Raw genomic sequence first — 16,673 nt, 5'->3', positions numbered from 1 at the left:
GCAGTGCAGACAGTCCCAGACCCTGCTGGACTTACTCAGCTCTGTGGCAACAACTGAAATATTATGCCATGCAGTCGTCTCTCTGTCCAGGCTTTTGAGCAGGAACACAGATCCATTCATCGGATAGACGTTGAAGAGGTGGCCCCTGTCAGTGCGGCGGTCGATGGAGTAACTAACAAGTGAGACAGAGAGAAGGTGAGAAAACGTTAAGTTGAGTCAGGTGGTGGGATGACCTATAGCCTCGTCCTCTCTGTGCCGCCCTGTCAAGAAGCCAGCGCAGCAGGGAGCATAATGGATCAATCTCTGACGGAGGGAACCAGGTAAAAAGTGTCACACTGTGGAGATGTGCTAAAATTCAAAATCTTAAAGCAACTAAAGGTATTTTGCTCCCACAGCAGTGTTAATATGCTGCTGTACCAGTAGCCCGAGCGTGCTGTTTATACGCTGTATTACTTACAAATGTTTCTCCGGCAGTCTCTGAACTTCTGACGATGAATAACAAATACTGGTTGCCATAGAAACAGGAACTCAAGGAAATTCAAATTTCAAATTCAAATTTTATTTGTCACGTACACAGTCATACACAGTACGATATGTAGTGAAATGCTTGGACAACTGCTCGTGACCTAAAGAAAACAAAAAAGGAAAAGGCTATGAATAAGATAGGAAATAAATATGAAAAATTAAAAAGGGTAAATTTAACTAGGAAGGAATAAAATATAAATTAAGGTTAAAAATGAAATAACTGTACAACACTGTTATGTTCTCTTATAACTTAACTGGTAAGTAACAACGCCTTCTTTAGTCGTAGGAATTTACTTTAATAACCAGTCTAAGGAAAACAAGGCGCAGGCATATCAATGCGCGCATACACCACACTTTGTGTTCTACACTCAATAACAGAAAGTAGTGCCACAAACTATAAACTGATTTTACTAAATACATAACAGTTCCTCCCATCCAACCTTGATGAACACAATAGGTACCAAACAATCAAAATATTTCAGATAATGTTGTAAACCAATAATTTAACTTGAACTGAAATATGACACCTACTCAGTAATTTACAACATGTAGGTAGGTTGTTTCCTCTTAAACATTTGAACTGCTTTCTTACAGAATTAACGTGAAACCTATAAGTTCAGTCTCTGAGGTGCTCTGCGATTTCTCTCAGGGTACCGTCTGCCTATTTGGTCAGACTCCATAGTGCTCTGTGTGGTAAGTTCAGGTGTGTGAGCATCGGTAGCTTCACGTAAATCCTGAACCTCAGGTGGTGGAGCGAGGGCAAACTCTTCTGAATCTTGGTGTGTAGATGTGCTCTCAGGTGGCTGTGGAACCATGTGGCTTTCCGCATCTACAATCTGATCAACATGTCTACGCCAGACTAAGTTGGCTCCAACATCTACAGTATATGTCAGTGGTCCGGTCCGTGACAGGATCGTGCCAGGCTGCCATTTCTGACTTGGGTCTCTGTAGTCCCTGGCGAGAACTTTTTGTCCGGCATTGAAGAATCTAGTTTTGTTTCTTGTTGCGTCCACCATGGAAGACTGTTTGTCTTGGACATTCTTGCGAATGTCTGGTTTCAGCAAATCTAGACGTGATCTCAGATTTCGTCCCATGAAGAGCATTGCAGGTGTGTGTCCAGTTGTTGCATGGGTGGCGTTCCTGTAAGCCAGTAAGAAATTGTCTATTTTCTGTTGTAGCGGCTTCCCCTCTGTGCGACTGGCTTTCATTGACCGCTTGAAGGACTGAATGAACCGTTCGGCTTGTCCATTTGTTGCAGGATGATGGGGAGCTGAAGTGATATGTCGTATGCCGTTACTCCGAAGGAAACACTGGAACTCCTCTCCAGTAAACTGACGACCATTGTCACTTACGAGCTGTTGTGGCAGACCTGTGCGTGCAAACAGTGACCGAAGGCTATTGATCGTGCTGGCAGCTGTTGCTTGCTTTACGGGGAAGATTTCTGGCCATTTTGAGTGAGCATCAACCACAACTAGGAACATTTGGTCCATAAATGGGCCAGCATAGTCTATATGGATGCGTTGCCATGGAGCGGATGGCCACTCCCACGCGTGTACAGGTGCTGTTTGAGGTTGACGCAGCGTCTGCTGACAACCAGTGCAGGATTTTGCCATGTTCTCTATTTCACAGTCAAGGCCTGGCCACCAAACATAGCTTCTAGCAAGAGATTTCATCTTAACCACACCTAAATGTCCAATGTGCAGTGAGTCCAGTACCGTTGTACGTAGTTTGGGTGGCAGGATGACACGAGTTCCCCACATAACACATCCTTGGCAAACGGATAGTTGGTCTTTGCGGGTGGAGTACGCAGAGAACTGAGTGTCAGTGCAGGACGGCCAACCATTCACAGTAAAATCGTATACTTTGGACAAGATTGTGTCTCGGCTCGTTTCCCTTTTCACCTGAGCACTTGTGACAGGTAGGGGTTCCATTTGTGTAACGTGAAACACAGTAGCTGGATCAGTCAGTTCTTCAGTGGGTTGCATGTGTGGAAGACGTGAAAGTCCATCTGCATTTCCATGTAACTTTGTCCCTTTGAACTCAATGGTGTAGGTGTGTGCACCTAGGAACAAGGCCCATCGCTGCAAGCGTGCCGCAGCCATGGTTGGAATACCTTTCTGAGGGTTAAAGATGGACACCAGCGGTCGGTGGTCTGTGATCAGGGTGAAGTGTCGTCCATATAAATACTGATTAAACTTCTTCACGCCCCACACTAGACTGAGTGCTTCTCTGTCTATCTGCGCATAGTTGCGTTCGGCTGCATTTAGGGACCTTGAAGCAAAGGCAACTGGGCGTTCCGATCCATCAGGCATTTTGTGAGATAGCACAGCACCAATGCCATATGGTGAGGCATCACAGGCGAGGCGAAGTGGTAGATTGGAGTCAAAGTGTGTCAGAACCTCCTCTGATGTAATGAGCTGCTTAGCGCCATTAAATGCCTCTTCACAGTTTTTTGTCCATTTCCATTTGACATTTTGTTGCAGCAGAGAGTTCAGCGGGTGCAGAACTGTTGAAAGGTTTGGTAGAAACTTGTGGTAATAATTAATTAAGCCCAAGAAAGAGCGCAGCTGACTCACATTTTTAGGTTCTGGTGCCTTCAGGACTGCTTCAACTTTGTCCTTGGTTTTGTGGAGCCCATGTCTGTCGATCTTGTGTCCACAATACTCAATGGCATCCTTAAAGAACTCACATTTGTTTTTGTTTGCCCTCAGTCCATATTTTTCTAGCCTGGCCAGGACTGCTGTTAGGTTAGCCAGATGAGTCTCCTCATCAACACCAGTGACGATTATGTCATCCAGAAAACACTGTGTTCCTGGAATGTCTTGTAGGACCTGATCCATGGCACGTTGCCATACTGCTGGGGCACTGGCAATACCAAATACCAGTCTGTTGTACTGATATAGGCCTTTGTGAGTGTTTATTACCAGATATTTTCTGGATGTCTCTTCTACTTCCATCTGGAGATAAGCCTGGGCAAGGTCAATTTTTGAAAAGTGTTTGCCACCTGCTACTGCTGTGAATATGTCTTCTATCCGTGGAAGTGGGTATTGATCTATGCGGAGAACTGGGTTCACTGAAACCTTAAAATCACCACAGATCCGCACACTGTCACTTGCTTTCTTGCTTACTGATACTATTGGTGTAGCCCAATCTGACCATTCCACCTTGGTGAGTATTCCTTGCTCTTCCAAGCGTTGAAGCTCTGCTTCAACTTTAGGGCGTAGAGCATAAGGTACAGGGCGTGCCTTGTGGAATCTTGGTTTTGCATTGTCCTCTAGTATGATCTGTGCTTTAATATTTTTCAGGGTGCCGATTCCATCTTTGAACACCTGGGCATGGTTATTAAGGATCTGTTTCAGTCTTTCATCCACAGAATTTGCACTCAGGCCTCGTTCCAGTCTCATTGACTTTATTTCTTTCCAGTTGAGGCGGATGTGTTTCAACCAGTCACGCCCAAATAATGGCACACCTCCATTTTTCAGAACATAAAGTTCCAGGTTGCATTTCTTTTTCTCATATTCCACTTTCACTTTTAGTTTTCCCAGAGGAGTTATTCTTTCACCTGTGTACGTTTTCAGTTTCACCGAGGTGTGCTTCAGTTTCAGATTGGGGAATTTGCTTCTATAATCTTCATATGAAATCAGTGAGAGGGCAGACCCGGTGTCCAGTTCCATCTGTAACTCAATCCCTTGTATTTTAGGTGTGAGCCATATTGCATCGTTATCTTTCTCTTGCATTGTGTACAGTTCCAGGCATGCCAAATCCTCCTCAGAATCAGTTGGCTCTGACTCGTTTACTTCATGCAGCTTTCTGTCTCTTTTCCACATTTTGTTTTTCTTTTTATCATACTGCTTTGATTTACACATTTTCTGTATATGCCCCTTTTTGTTACATTGCAGGCATTCTTTCTCTTTAAACCAGCAATTAGCAGCGTCATGTGACTTCTTGCCGCATCTGAAGCACATCGGTAATTTGTTATTGCGCTGCGGATATATTTTGTTTACAGAACACGGCTCCGTGCCTTTTCCCTGAAGCTCTCCGGCATCTTTTGCTGCTGTCTCCATCGATATCGCTATCTCTAATGCACGGTGCAAAGTGAGGTTATCCTCTGTGAGAAGTCGTTTCTGTGTGCCTTCATTGTTCATGCCGCAGACGAAACGGTCTCTCAGCGCATCTGACAGCCCCTCCCCGAACTGACAGTGTTCCGACAGCCGCCGGAGTTCCGCGATGTACTCCGATGTGGACTCATTCTTTAGTTGATTTCGTTTATGAAATCGGAAACGTTCGGCTATAACCAGTGGCTTCGGTTGGAAATGTTTTTGGAGCACTTCTGTGATCTCCTTGAAACTTTTGTCAGCTGGTTTGATCGGTGTGATGAGGCTGCGCAACAAGTTGTATGTTTTCGCTCCCATCACACTCAGTAACACAGCAACTTTCCTCTCGTCCTCTACTTTATTAGCTCGACAATACTGTTCAACTCTCTCTACGTATGTTGTCCAATCCTCTGTGCCATTATCGAAAACGTCCATTTGTCCAACGCCTCCTGACATTTTTCGGTATTTTTATAAGCGTCCTTCACTTAAAATAATTGATGTTACTCACGTCCTCTCTTTAGCCAGGCAGGTGAGCTAGCATCCACACGGAGGGTTAGTTGTTTTGGCCCTAACCGTTTTTCGTGTCTTTTTGGCCACTTTCACAAGGATTTCCCCCTCTCTGTCGTCCAATGCACATCGGGGATCCGTTTTAATCCTCGTCGCCAGTCTGTTATGTTCTCTTATAACTTAACTGGTAAGTAACAACGCCTTCTTTAGTTGTAGGAATTTACTTTAATAACCAGTCTAAGGAAAACAAGGCGCAGGCATATCAATGCGCGCATACACCACACTTTGTGTTCTACACTCAATAACAGAAAGTAGTGCCACAAACTATAAACTGATTTTACTAAATACATAACAAACACAAATTAGAATGAAGGGTAAATTTAACTGGGAAGAATAAGATAAAATATATAAATTAAAGTTGAAAATAAAATAACTGTACAACAAAATACACAATATAGAACTATGTAAGAATGTATGAAGAAATCTAAATATAAATAAATATATACACAATAACAGCAGCTGTACAAGTATTAACCGGAAATGAAGAATATAGTGACCAGTGTTGTGCAAAACCAAAGTCCAGAAAGTCCAGTGTGTGTGTAAGAACTGTATGTGTGGGTCAGTACTGTGTGGTGGTGTGATTGAGAGACCGTATCGCCTGTGGGAACCCCCCCGACCGGTGGTTAACTACCTCAGTGGCCTCGCTCCCTTGATGGGCGAGTCTTCCCTCTAGTCCCCGGACTCTGCTTCCCACACTGAAGGTGTGTCAGTGGGGTTAAGTCTTTTATCCACTGCCTGACTATATCCTCAGCTGAAGTCACCAGCAGCCCACTTCCACTGTACACTGTGTCACTGGAGCACTGCTTTCCGCTCATCAGTCTCCTGACGATTTGCTAAAAATATTTCAAGGCTATCTAAAATTCTTGTTCCACAGTCTGACTGAACTCTTCCCACACCTGGGTTTTTGTTTCGGGTACCGCCCAAGTCGGGTTCCACTTGACCTGTAGGTACCTATCAGCTGCCTCCGAAGTCCCACAAGCTAATCCAGCCCAATGACTCCTCCTTCAGCTTGACGGCTCTCTTCACCTCTGTTGTCCTGTGATGTCTGGCTTGGGGATTACCACCATGACAGGCACAGTCCCCATTCAGAGTCCTCAGCCTCCCTCAGGTGCTGTCAAAGGCCTGCCAGACTTTCCCAGCACACCCTCACTTTATGTTTGCGTGTGCCGGGTCTGTCCAGAATCTTCCCCCTTCCCCTGATCCAACTCACCACCAAGTGGTGATCAGTTGACAGCTCAGGCACTCTCTTTACTCAGCTGTCCATAATTCATGGCCCCAGATCTGATGATACGATTATAAATTTGATCATTGATCTGTATTCTCGTACATGCTGTCGCTTTGTACACACTGTGGTTTGCCCACTCTTGTCTGTCGCCTCTCACTGTGGACAACTTCATACTGGAACAGAATCTGGTTCCAGAGACAAGCCATGTGTTGAGGTGTGTCCGACTATATCTAGCCATTATCTCTCGAACTCAGACACTACCCAGCATTGATAGATGGGAATCGGGCAGCACTGGCTGCCACCCAAACCCTATAGATCAGTGGTTCTTAACCTGGGTTCGATCGAACCCTAGGGGTTCGGTGAGTCGGTCTCAGGGGTTCGGCAGAGCCTCCACTGCGGAGGTCGCAGAGGTCCAGCCACGCCCGAATTATCTTGTAAATTTGTGATGACACGCCCCCTTCTGGCCATCACTGGCTGCAGACGATCATGCTACACTGCTTGGCCAATCAGGCCTGCGGGGAATGTAGCGCGCGCAGTAGTCAACATGTGAATGTCGTGGTAGTACTTCGCGTGATTTTTTTTTTTTAACATTTTAATCCATACTAACTATGTCGGGCAAAAAAAGAAAGTGGTTGGACAAATATGTACAATATGGATTCACATGTATCACGGAACATGATGGGAGTGAGCGTCCTATCTGCATGATTTGCAACGCCAAGTTGAGCAACTCTAGTCTCGCACCGGCAAAACTAAAGGAACACTTCTTGAAGCTGCATGGAGACGGGGAATACAAGAACACAACACTTGCTGAATTCAAGGTGAAGAGAGCCAGATTCGATGAAAGGCCCACTCTGCCTACTCTTGGATTTGTACCCGTTAACAAACCAATCCTCACAGCATCGTACGAAGTTGCTTACCTGATCGCAAAGCAGGGCAAGCCACACACCATTGGTGAAACACTCGTGAAACCAGCCGCGTTAAAGATGGCAAATCTGATACTTGGAACAGCGGCCGAAGGTAAATTATCACAAATTCCTCTTTCAAATGACACCGTCAGCGACAGAATAGAAGACATGAGTAAAGACATCTTGGCTCAAGTAGTCGCCGATCTGATTTCAAGCCCGGCAAAATTCAGCCTTCAGCTCGATGAGAGCACAGACGTTGCTAATCTAAGCCAGTTTACTGTTTTTGTGCGCTATGTGAAAGATGACATGATAAAAGAAGATTTTTTATTTTGCAAGCCTCTTACAACAACAACTAAGGCAGCCGATGTGAAGAAGCTTGTGGATGACTTCTTCGGAGACAACAATCTTTCATGGGACATGGTTTCTGCAGTTTGTACAGACGGAGCTCCCGTCATGCTGGGAAGAAACTCTGGTTTTGGTGCGCTAGTAAAAGCCGATGCACCACACATCATTGTGACTCATTGTATTTTGCACAGGCATGCGTTGGCAACAAAAACCTTGCCTCCAAAAATGGCAGAAGTATTAAAAACAGTGGTGGAATGTGTGAACTATGTGCGAAATAGTCCTCTGAGGCTCCGCATCTTCAGTGAGCTGTGTAAAGAAATGGGCTCTGAATTCGAGGTACTTCTGTACCATTCTAATGTTCGGTGGTTATCCCGGGGACAGGTGCTGAATCGTGTTTTTGCCATGCGTGTGGAATTAGCCCTGTTTTTGCAAGAGCACCAACACCGTCATGCAGATTGCTTCAAAAATCCTGAGTTCATTCTCATTTTAGCGTACATGGCTGATATATTCGCAGCTCTCAATCATCTCAATCAGCAGATGCAGGGTGGTGGAGTCAATATCATAGAAGCGGAAGAACACCTGAAGGCTTTTCAAAAAAAGCTAACGTTATGGAAACGACAAACAGAGAACAACAACTTTGCAAACTTCCCCCTTCTGGACAACTGTGTAAGTAAGATCGAAGATGTGTCTGGAATCGGAGATGTTTCTGTATCCACGGAACTGAAGCAAACAATTGCAACGCACCTATATGAGCTTGCAAAGTCTCTCGACAGATATTTCCCTACAAGAGAGTCATATCCAGCATGGGTGAGACAGCCGTTCACGTTTGCTGTTGAGACAGCAGATGTCAATGATGAATACCTTGACGAAATCATTGAAATTCAGCAGAGCCAGGTTCAACAGCAACTCTTCAGAACAACAACACTCTCAACGTTTTGGTGTCGACAAATGGACAAGTATCCAGTTATTGCTAAGAAAGCCCTGGATTTTTTTTATACCATTTGTTACAACCTATCTTTGCGAGCAATCCTTTTCGACGATGCTGGACATAAAAACGAAGAAAAGGAACAGACTTTTCTGTGAAAATGACATGAGACTGGCACTTGCCAAGGTGAAGCCACGCATATCTGAACTGGTCTCTCAAAGGCAACAGCAGAAGTCACACTGATTTGCAGGTATGTAATTTGTTGTAAGTTCATGCATTGTGTTGGTTTTGTTCTTTGAACAAGGTGATGTTCACGTACGGCTCATTTTGTGCACCAGTAAAAAAACATATCTATGTCTTGAATTTGAAAAAAAAAAATAATTCACTAAAGAGGGGTTCGGTGAATGCGCATATGAAACTGGTGGGGTTCGGTACCTCCAACAAGGTTAAGAACCACTGCTATAGATAAAATAAGACCAAGGGACCAGTGTACCCTACCCTGGGATAGGGTTACCCCACCCTGGAGGAGGAAGCTGGAGAGGGACAATGTCTGGTAGCTGGGTCTTAATGCCAGGAGCCTACAGAAGGAGCAACATGAGCCCTCCTGTAGACCACTGCTTGCAGGAGGCATCGTGGGAGTCAGTTGTATTTTGTGTGTGTGTGTCAAAAAGATAACTTTCTAACGTCGTAAAACGTTCTGGGTGGTTGTTTAAGTGTTTAAGTTCTGGTAGCTGTGCAGCGTATATGAAAGGGAGGAATGGGATCTCTAAATTCACTCGCTGGGCCCACTTCCTCATTTGAGGTTTGACAGCATTTTAGTAGGTAAAGGTGAAGCTTGGACATGAATTGAGCTGCAGTTTGGGGAAGGCCTTGAAGGGGACTGGCGACGGCTCCCAGGCCTGGAAGATCCTCATGCACTAAATAGAAATGAAGAAGTTAAAGAATTGAGAACAAGGAGGGAGGGAGGGGCACGTAAACAAGAATGATCAGCTTGCAGAACTGGAGGAACCTATATAGATGACAACAGGAAGGAGCGTGTTTGGAGGCGTGGTCCTGCTCCTGAAATTCTGATACATAATCTCCAAAACAAATAAATCAGGCTCTTCAGAAGCACATATCACATGCTGGAGACCAGCTTATGGACTTTGTATAGTCTGTACGACTGTTTTGCCAGGAATACATAAAGGTATTACAGAAAGTTTATATTTAGAAATGTAATTGATTGAATTTGACTTTGCTTAGATAGCAGGTGCTTGCATAGATGCAGTAGTTTAGCCGCACTTCACACAGCCGGAACATGGTTTACTTCTTCATCTTAAAGTAATAAATTGTTATCATTTGTAGGTAGTACTTCACCTGTCTTCTACTGTCGAAATAACTTGGACTGGATTTTCTGTTCTAGCCGATCGACAGAGACTGCTGCCTGCTCCACTCTCTGCAGTTCAGGGGTCGGCAACCCTGGGCACACGCGCCACAGCTGGCACGCGAAGGGTTAACTGATGGCACGGCCATAGCTGGCCATTGGGCATACTGGGATGGTGAATTGGCCAGATGCTGGCAGATGTGTAAAAATAACTCAGTTATTTAGAGCTTCCACAGAGGCAGCAGGTGGATGAGAGAAAGGGGAGGCAGGAGGAGGAGAGACCCGAGGCGGCCACCGGTCCGAGTATCAGGTGAACTGAACTTCAGGTAAGAAGTTATGACCTGCAGTCTATCTGGGTCAGATATAAACCAAGTTCAGGTGGAGTTTATTTTCGTTGTGCTGACTTTTTACCGTCAGTTACAATAACTCGTGCTGCATGCTAGCTAGCATGACGGAGTTTCTATACAGCTGGGTGGGTGCTATGATGTTACTGATGGTGAACATTATTTTATTCATAAGGTTAGTTAGTAGAGTTGCCAAATGTTCCGTAAAAAATGGAATCGTCTCGTATTCAGAGAAAATATTACGCGTTTCGTTTTGAGCTGAAAAAGACACAAAGCTGGATTTATTCTGTCATTACGCTGCACAGCTGCCTCTTCTTCTCTCATTCTCTCTCCCTCTCTCTCCTGTTTCTACTTCAATCATGAAACTGATCAATGATCAGCTGATCGGCTCTCTTGTTTATTTATCGCCCACTTTGCGCCAGAAACAGGAAACCAGTGGATGTCGCGCTAAACAACAGCAGCACGTTTAAGCTTGATCAGCTGTTGTTAGAATTTATTTAATATTAATTTCTAGTATCAGCTGATGTTTGCTGGAGCCACAGCTGTAAAGCTGCTGGTCATGATGTTGGTTTGGATATGTGGTGAGAGGGAAACATGAAGATGAAACCAGGAGATGTCCTTACTGAACCATCAGAGCTGTGATGGAGAAACAGGTTTACCTTTCAGGTGACATGAATGAGTCGAAGTTATGAACTGTTTCTGAGAGACAAATAACACCAGGATCCTTTTTTTATGTAGCTGACAGCTGGTAACTGTGCAGGGGCGGATCTAGTTCTGCCAGGGGGGCAGGTAGGGCATTAACAGGGAGAGGGGGGCACAAAGAAATACTTTTCTTTCTTATTATCATTTAAAATGCTTTTAATAAATAATTATCTGAATCTTACAACCAAAGTTTTTCTCTGATGTAAAATGTATAGAAATCATACATATACCAACAAGACTGTACATCACTGTCACAACAGCGTTTTCATTCAAAGGCTTTATGGCTTTAATACCTGGGGGGCCGGTCTCTCGTCAAAATGCCCGGGCTGTTTTTTTGTCCCAGTCCAGCCCTGGGCACGACACGCAGTGAGTTAATCTGAGAAGGTGCATTAAAAAATAAATGGCCGGGCCAGCAGTGCACATCGCACATTAGCTCGCATAGACACATTAGTTGTGCCTCTTCTTAATGACAGTATCTTAGCTAACAACCCCAACTACCAGATTCAAATTGTAATTGGCTAAAAAATAACTTCGCCTACCGGTGAGAGGGACGTTGCTAGCTGGCAGGAACTGTCCGCTCAGCGCAGCATCAGCACTACGGAAATGCACGGATACATCCATAGATCGAGACAGAATTTACACTCTGTGGGGTCAAAGTTTGCAGAACTACGAACGCAGCTGGAATCCACAGCTGTGCGTGTGTTCATGGAGCTGCATGTTCACCTGCTGGACATCACTACCTGACAGGTTTAACTGTCTTCAGAACATTGCAGAGGCCTTATTGACAGTGTTTGGCTCTACATGTCTGTGTGAGCAGACTTTCTCTCACACGAGTCCTCAGGTCTGAATGCTGGACACTGGGAGACCTGTGTGTCTGAGTGGGAGACCAGAGATCACATTAACATGTGTGTCTCTGTATTAACAAACATGCCGTATTGGCCCAGTTTATTTTTCTTATCATTGTTGTGAGGAGACCATAAATAGCATTTGGATTTTCTGTTGTTCAGTTCATTTGCTGTTATGGATAAAAAGTCTTTTTTTGTTTCCAAACAGCTGATAACTATTCGCTGACAGCTGCCAACATCTGTGAACAAATATAATTCTATAAAGTTGTTCTATATAGGCAAGGCAAGGCAAGGCAAGTTTATTTGTATAGCACAATTCAACAACAAGGTGATTCAAAGTGCTTTACAGAGACATTAGAAACAAGAACAAATAAAAAGCATGATTTAAAATTGATTAAAACAAGCAAATAAAAAGCATGATAACTAACTAATTAACAAACAAACAAACAAACAAACAAACAAACAACAGTATATAAAATCAAAACAGATAAAATCAGAACAGTAGATAAAATCAGTAGTTAAATGTAAGTTTTGAAATTTAAGCTTAAAGTGTGGATTTGGTGCTTTATTCAAATGCAGCTGAGAACAGGTGAGTCTTCAACCTGGATTTAAATAAACTGAGTGTTTCAGCTGATCTGAGGCTTTCTGGGAGTTTGTTCCAGATATAAGGAGCATAAAAGCTGAATGCAGCTTCTCCGTGTCTGGTTCTGACTCTGGGAACTGATAAAAGACCGGATCCAGATGACCTGAGGGATCTGGATGGTTCATACTGGGTCAGGAGGTCATTGATGTATTTTGGTCCTAAACCATTCAGAGCTTTATAGACAAGCATCAGAACTTTAAAGTCTATCCTCTGACGGACAGGCAGCCAGTGTAAAGACCTCAGAGCTGGACTGATGTGGTCCACTTTTTTGGTCTTAGTGAGGACTCGAGCAGCAGAGTTCTGAATGAGCTGTAGTTGTCTGACTGATTTTTTAGGTAGACCTGTAAAGATGCTGTTACAGTAATCAAGCCTACTAAAGATGAATGCATGGACTAGTTTTTCCAGGTCCTGTTGAGACATCAGATCTTTTATCCTTGAAATATTCTTGAGGTGATAGTAAGCTGACTTTGTTATTGTCTTAATGTGTTTTTCTAAGTTTAGGTCTGCATCCATCACTACACCCACATTTCTCGCCTGGTTTGTGGTTTTTAGATGTATAGATTGAAGTTCTCTGGTGACCTGTAATCGTTTTTCTTTGGCGCCAAAGACTATTACTTCAGTTTTGTTTTTGTTTAGCTGGAGAAAATTGTGGCACAACCAGTCATTGATTTCCTCAATGCATTTACCAAGAGCCTGTACAGGGCCTTGGTCTCCTGGTGACATTGTGATATATATTTGTGTGTCATCTGCATAGCTGTGATAGTTTATTTTGTTGTTCTTTATTATCTGTGCCAGTGGGAGCATGTAGATGTTAAACAGAAGGGGTCCCAAGATGGAACCTTGGGGAACTCCACATGTGATACTTGTCTGCTCAGATGTGAAGTTACCTATTGATACAAAGTATTTCCTGTTTTCTACGTATGTTTTGAACCAGTTTAGTACAGTTCCTGAAAGACCTGCCCAGTTCTCCAGTCGTTTGAGTAATATGTTGTGGTCAACTGTATCAAATGCTGCACTGAGATCCAGTAAAACTAAGACTGACATTTTTCCACTGTCTGTATTCAGACATATGTCATTAAACACTTTGGTCAGAGCGGTTTCAGTGCTGTGGTTCTGTCTAAAACCTGACTGGAAGGCATCGTAGCAATTATTCTGTTTTAAGAAGTAACTGAGCTGTTGAGAAACTGCTTTTTCAATGATCTTACTTAAAAATGGGAGATTTGAGTTGTTCATTTGTGTCTTGTCAAGATTGTCCTTTTTCAGTATAGGTTTGATTACAGCAGTTTTTAGTGGTTCTGGAAACACACCTGATAATAAAGAAAAGTTGACGATCTGTAACAGGTCTGACTCTAAAGTCTTTGAGACCTTTTTGAAAAAACTTGTTGGCAGGACATCTAAACAGCAGGAGGAGGAGTTCAGTTGACCTAAGATGTCCTCCAGGTCTTTGCTGTTAATAGGTTGAAACTGTTTCATGGTGTTTAAACAGTTTTTTGGTGGACACAGTACATATTCTGGATCTGCTGTTGATGTACCAATTGCTTGTCTAATCTTTTGGATTTTTTCAGTGAAGAATTTGGCAAAGTCATTGCAGGCCATGGTCGAATGAAGTTCAGCTGCCACTGGCACAGGAGGGTTTGTTAGCCTGTCAACTGTAGAAAATAAGACCCGAGCATTATGGCTGTTTTTAGTGATGATGTCAGAGAAGTAGGACCTTCTTGCATTCCTCAGTTGTAAATTATAATTGTGAAGTTTCTCTTTATAAATGTCATAATGAACCTGGAGGTTTGTTTTTCTCCATCTGCGCTCAGCTTTCCTACACTCTCTTTTTTCATTTTTCACCAGTGTGGAGTTTCTCCATGGAGACTTTTTCCTTCCAGAGATAACCTTCACCTTAATGGGAGCAATAGTGTCCATTACATTTAACATGTTAGCATTGAAGCTATTGACGAGCTCATTGACTGACCCTCTGGACAGGTCAGGTGTTAATGGGAAGACCTGGTTAAAAATTGCACTACTGTGTTCAGTTATACACCGTTTTGTGATCACTGTTGTTGATATATTTGTGTGGGCTGAGATTTTACTTTCAAAGAAAACACAGTAATGATCAGACAGGCCCACATCAGACACAGTAACCTTTGAAATGCTCAGGCCTTTGGAGATCAGTAGGTCAAGAGTGTGTCCTCTATTATGTGTGGCCTCTGTTACATGCTGAGTCAGCCCAAAGTTGCCCAGAGTGTTACTCAGGTCTTTAGTCCCTTTGTCCTGAGGGTTGTCCACATGAATGTTAAAATCCCCAGCAATAATTACACAGTCAAAATCAACACAGATCACAGACAGCAGTTCACTGAGGTCATTAAAAAAGTCTGTGCAGTATTTGGGAGGCCTGTAAACATTAAGAAACACAACTTTGGATGGGGCCTTCAGCTGTAAAGCCACATATTCAAAAGACTGAAAACTTCCAGGAGATAGCTGCTTACATTGAAATGATTCATTAAATAAGACAGCAACCCCTCCTCCTCTCCTGCTCGCCCTGACCTCACTGATAAAACTGTAGTTAGGAGGGGTCGTCTCGATGAGAACAGCTCCACTGTTACTTTGGTCCAACCAAGTTTCAGTTAAAAACATAAAATCAAGGCTGTGCTCAGTGATTAAATCATTAATTAAAAATGTTTTCCCAGCTAAAGATCTAACGTTTAATAAAGCCAACTTAAGTGTTTTAGAGGTATTACTTGTCCCCTCGTGTTTGGGAGCAGTCTGTGGCACACAAGGTATGTTTACTATGTTTAAAGATCTTTTAGAGTGCAGCTCTCTGTGTTTTGACCAGGCCACATGTCTCCTGTCACCTAAAAGTACAGAAATTTTAAAACCTTCTAGTAAACAGGGTCCCAGCTTCTCCTGGGAAAAGTCACCACTGCCATAATCCTCACAGCCCGGACCCTTCACATATCACATATCAGACTGCGGAGACAGAGCATGAAGAGGAACTAAGGGGGGCGAGGCTGGGCAATGTGACTTCGATTGCTCTGTTGAGGGTGGGGCTCGATGGCGAACCTTTGGCCGCTCTGGTGGGGGGTTTATGGGGGACAAAAAGGGATTGGGACGGGGGGTAGATCTGAGCCCAGCATTGACCCGCTCCATCGTCTCCTCAGTGAATTTCAGGTGTGGGGAGGAGGGAGAAAGGGAGGGGGAGGAGGGTGATGGCCTGTCAGGGGTTTGGGGGACTGGGGAAGGTCGTGGTCCCTGGTCCTGGTCGTTGGTGTTGTTGAGAGAGTTGGAGGCAAATAGGGACCCCTCTTCTTGCCTCAGATGTCTCTCCTTTCTGAGGCTCTTCCCGGGTGGGGGCAAATGGAGCTCCTCCTCAAGGTTTCTGCTGGGCTTTGTCTGTTCTTGGAGTACTGTTTGTTCCTCTTTATGAGATAACTCCTCGTTTATCTCAGCCTTGGCACCAAGCACGGATGGATGACGTATGGAATAAAACAAGTTGGAGGTGAACAGTTTCACCCCTGACTTGTTAAAATTAAATCCATTTGCTTTGAACAGATGCCTGCGTTCCCAAAAAATATTAAAGTTGTCGATAAAATGCACTGAGTGGTCAGCACATGCTGATATAAGCCATTTATTCAGTGTAAACAACCTGCTAAATCTCTCGTCTCCTCCTCTGACCGGCGGTACAGGTCCACTGATGAATACAGCTGCATTCAGAGAGTTTACAGTATTTAATAATCTAGTAAAGTCCCGTTTCAGAACCTCCGACTGTTGTTTGGACACATCGTTTGACCCTGTATGCAGAACAATGTTTGTCACAGTTGGATATTCATCTGCAATTTGAAGAATTCTCTCCTTCAGGTTGTTGACCATATCGTTAGGAAAGCAGAGGACTTTAGTGTTCTTACCGCACATCCTTTGTACATCCTTTACGGCAGAGTCACCCACAATCAGAGTTTCAGGCCTAGCCTTTAGCTTTCCCTGTGGCCTTTCACTTTTCAACAGATTTTCAGACCTTATTTCGCTGCTTTTAGATGGATGGTTGTCCGATATAGATCCAGGGTCCTTTGATAGTGGAGCAAATCTGTTCTGCAGTTTCACATTCAGTTGTTTTGGAGGTTTGTTGTTAACCTTCCTATTCACGGTTGTCCAGTCCTGTTTCCTCCCGTATACAGGGGTAGAAGAGCTTCTCTGTCTCATAGGAA

At 43.8% G+C, this 16,673-nt stretch overlaps 2 protein-coding genes across 4 annotated transcripts in view; both read right to left on the bottom strand.

Moving 5' to 3' along the window:
- The window catches only part of LOC113010984 (protein FAM151A), a 509,869-nt gene that overhangs the window by 249,944 nt on the left and 243,252 nt on the right, over positions 1 to 16,673 (bottom strand). The window lies entirely within an intron of this gene.
- Positions 1 to 16,673, bottom strand: part of cdh6 (cadherin 6) — a 71,683-nt gene that overhangs the window by 22,345 nt on the left and 32,665 nt on the right. For all 3 annotated transcript variants that reach the window (XR_003270409.1, XM_026150347.1, XM_026150349.1), the window contains exon 8: positions 36 to 172. Coding sequence is in view for 2 of the 3 variants with exons in the window: in XM_026150347.1 (XP_026006132.1) it covers positions 36 to 172 (137 nt within the window). In the remaining variant the exon portion in view is untranslated. The remainder of the gene's footprint in view (positions 1 to 35; positions 173 to 16,673) is intronic.

This window comes from Astatotilapia calliptera, chromosome 18 (genome assembly GCF_900246225.1).
Source record: "Astatotilapia calliptera chromosome 18, fAstCal1.2, whole genome shotgun sequence".
NCBI classification, from domain to species: domain Eukaryota; kingdom Metazoa; phylum Chordata; class Actinopteri; order Cichliformes; family Cichlidae; genus Astatotilapia; species Astatotilapia calliptera.
Note: the sequence above shows the minus strand (reverse complement) of the source record. Positions and strands in the feature narration are given on the sequence as shown.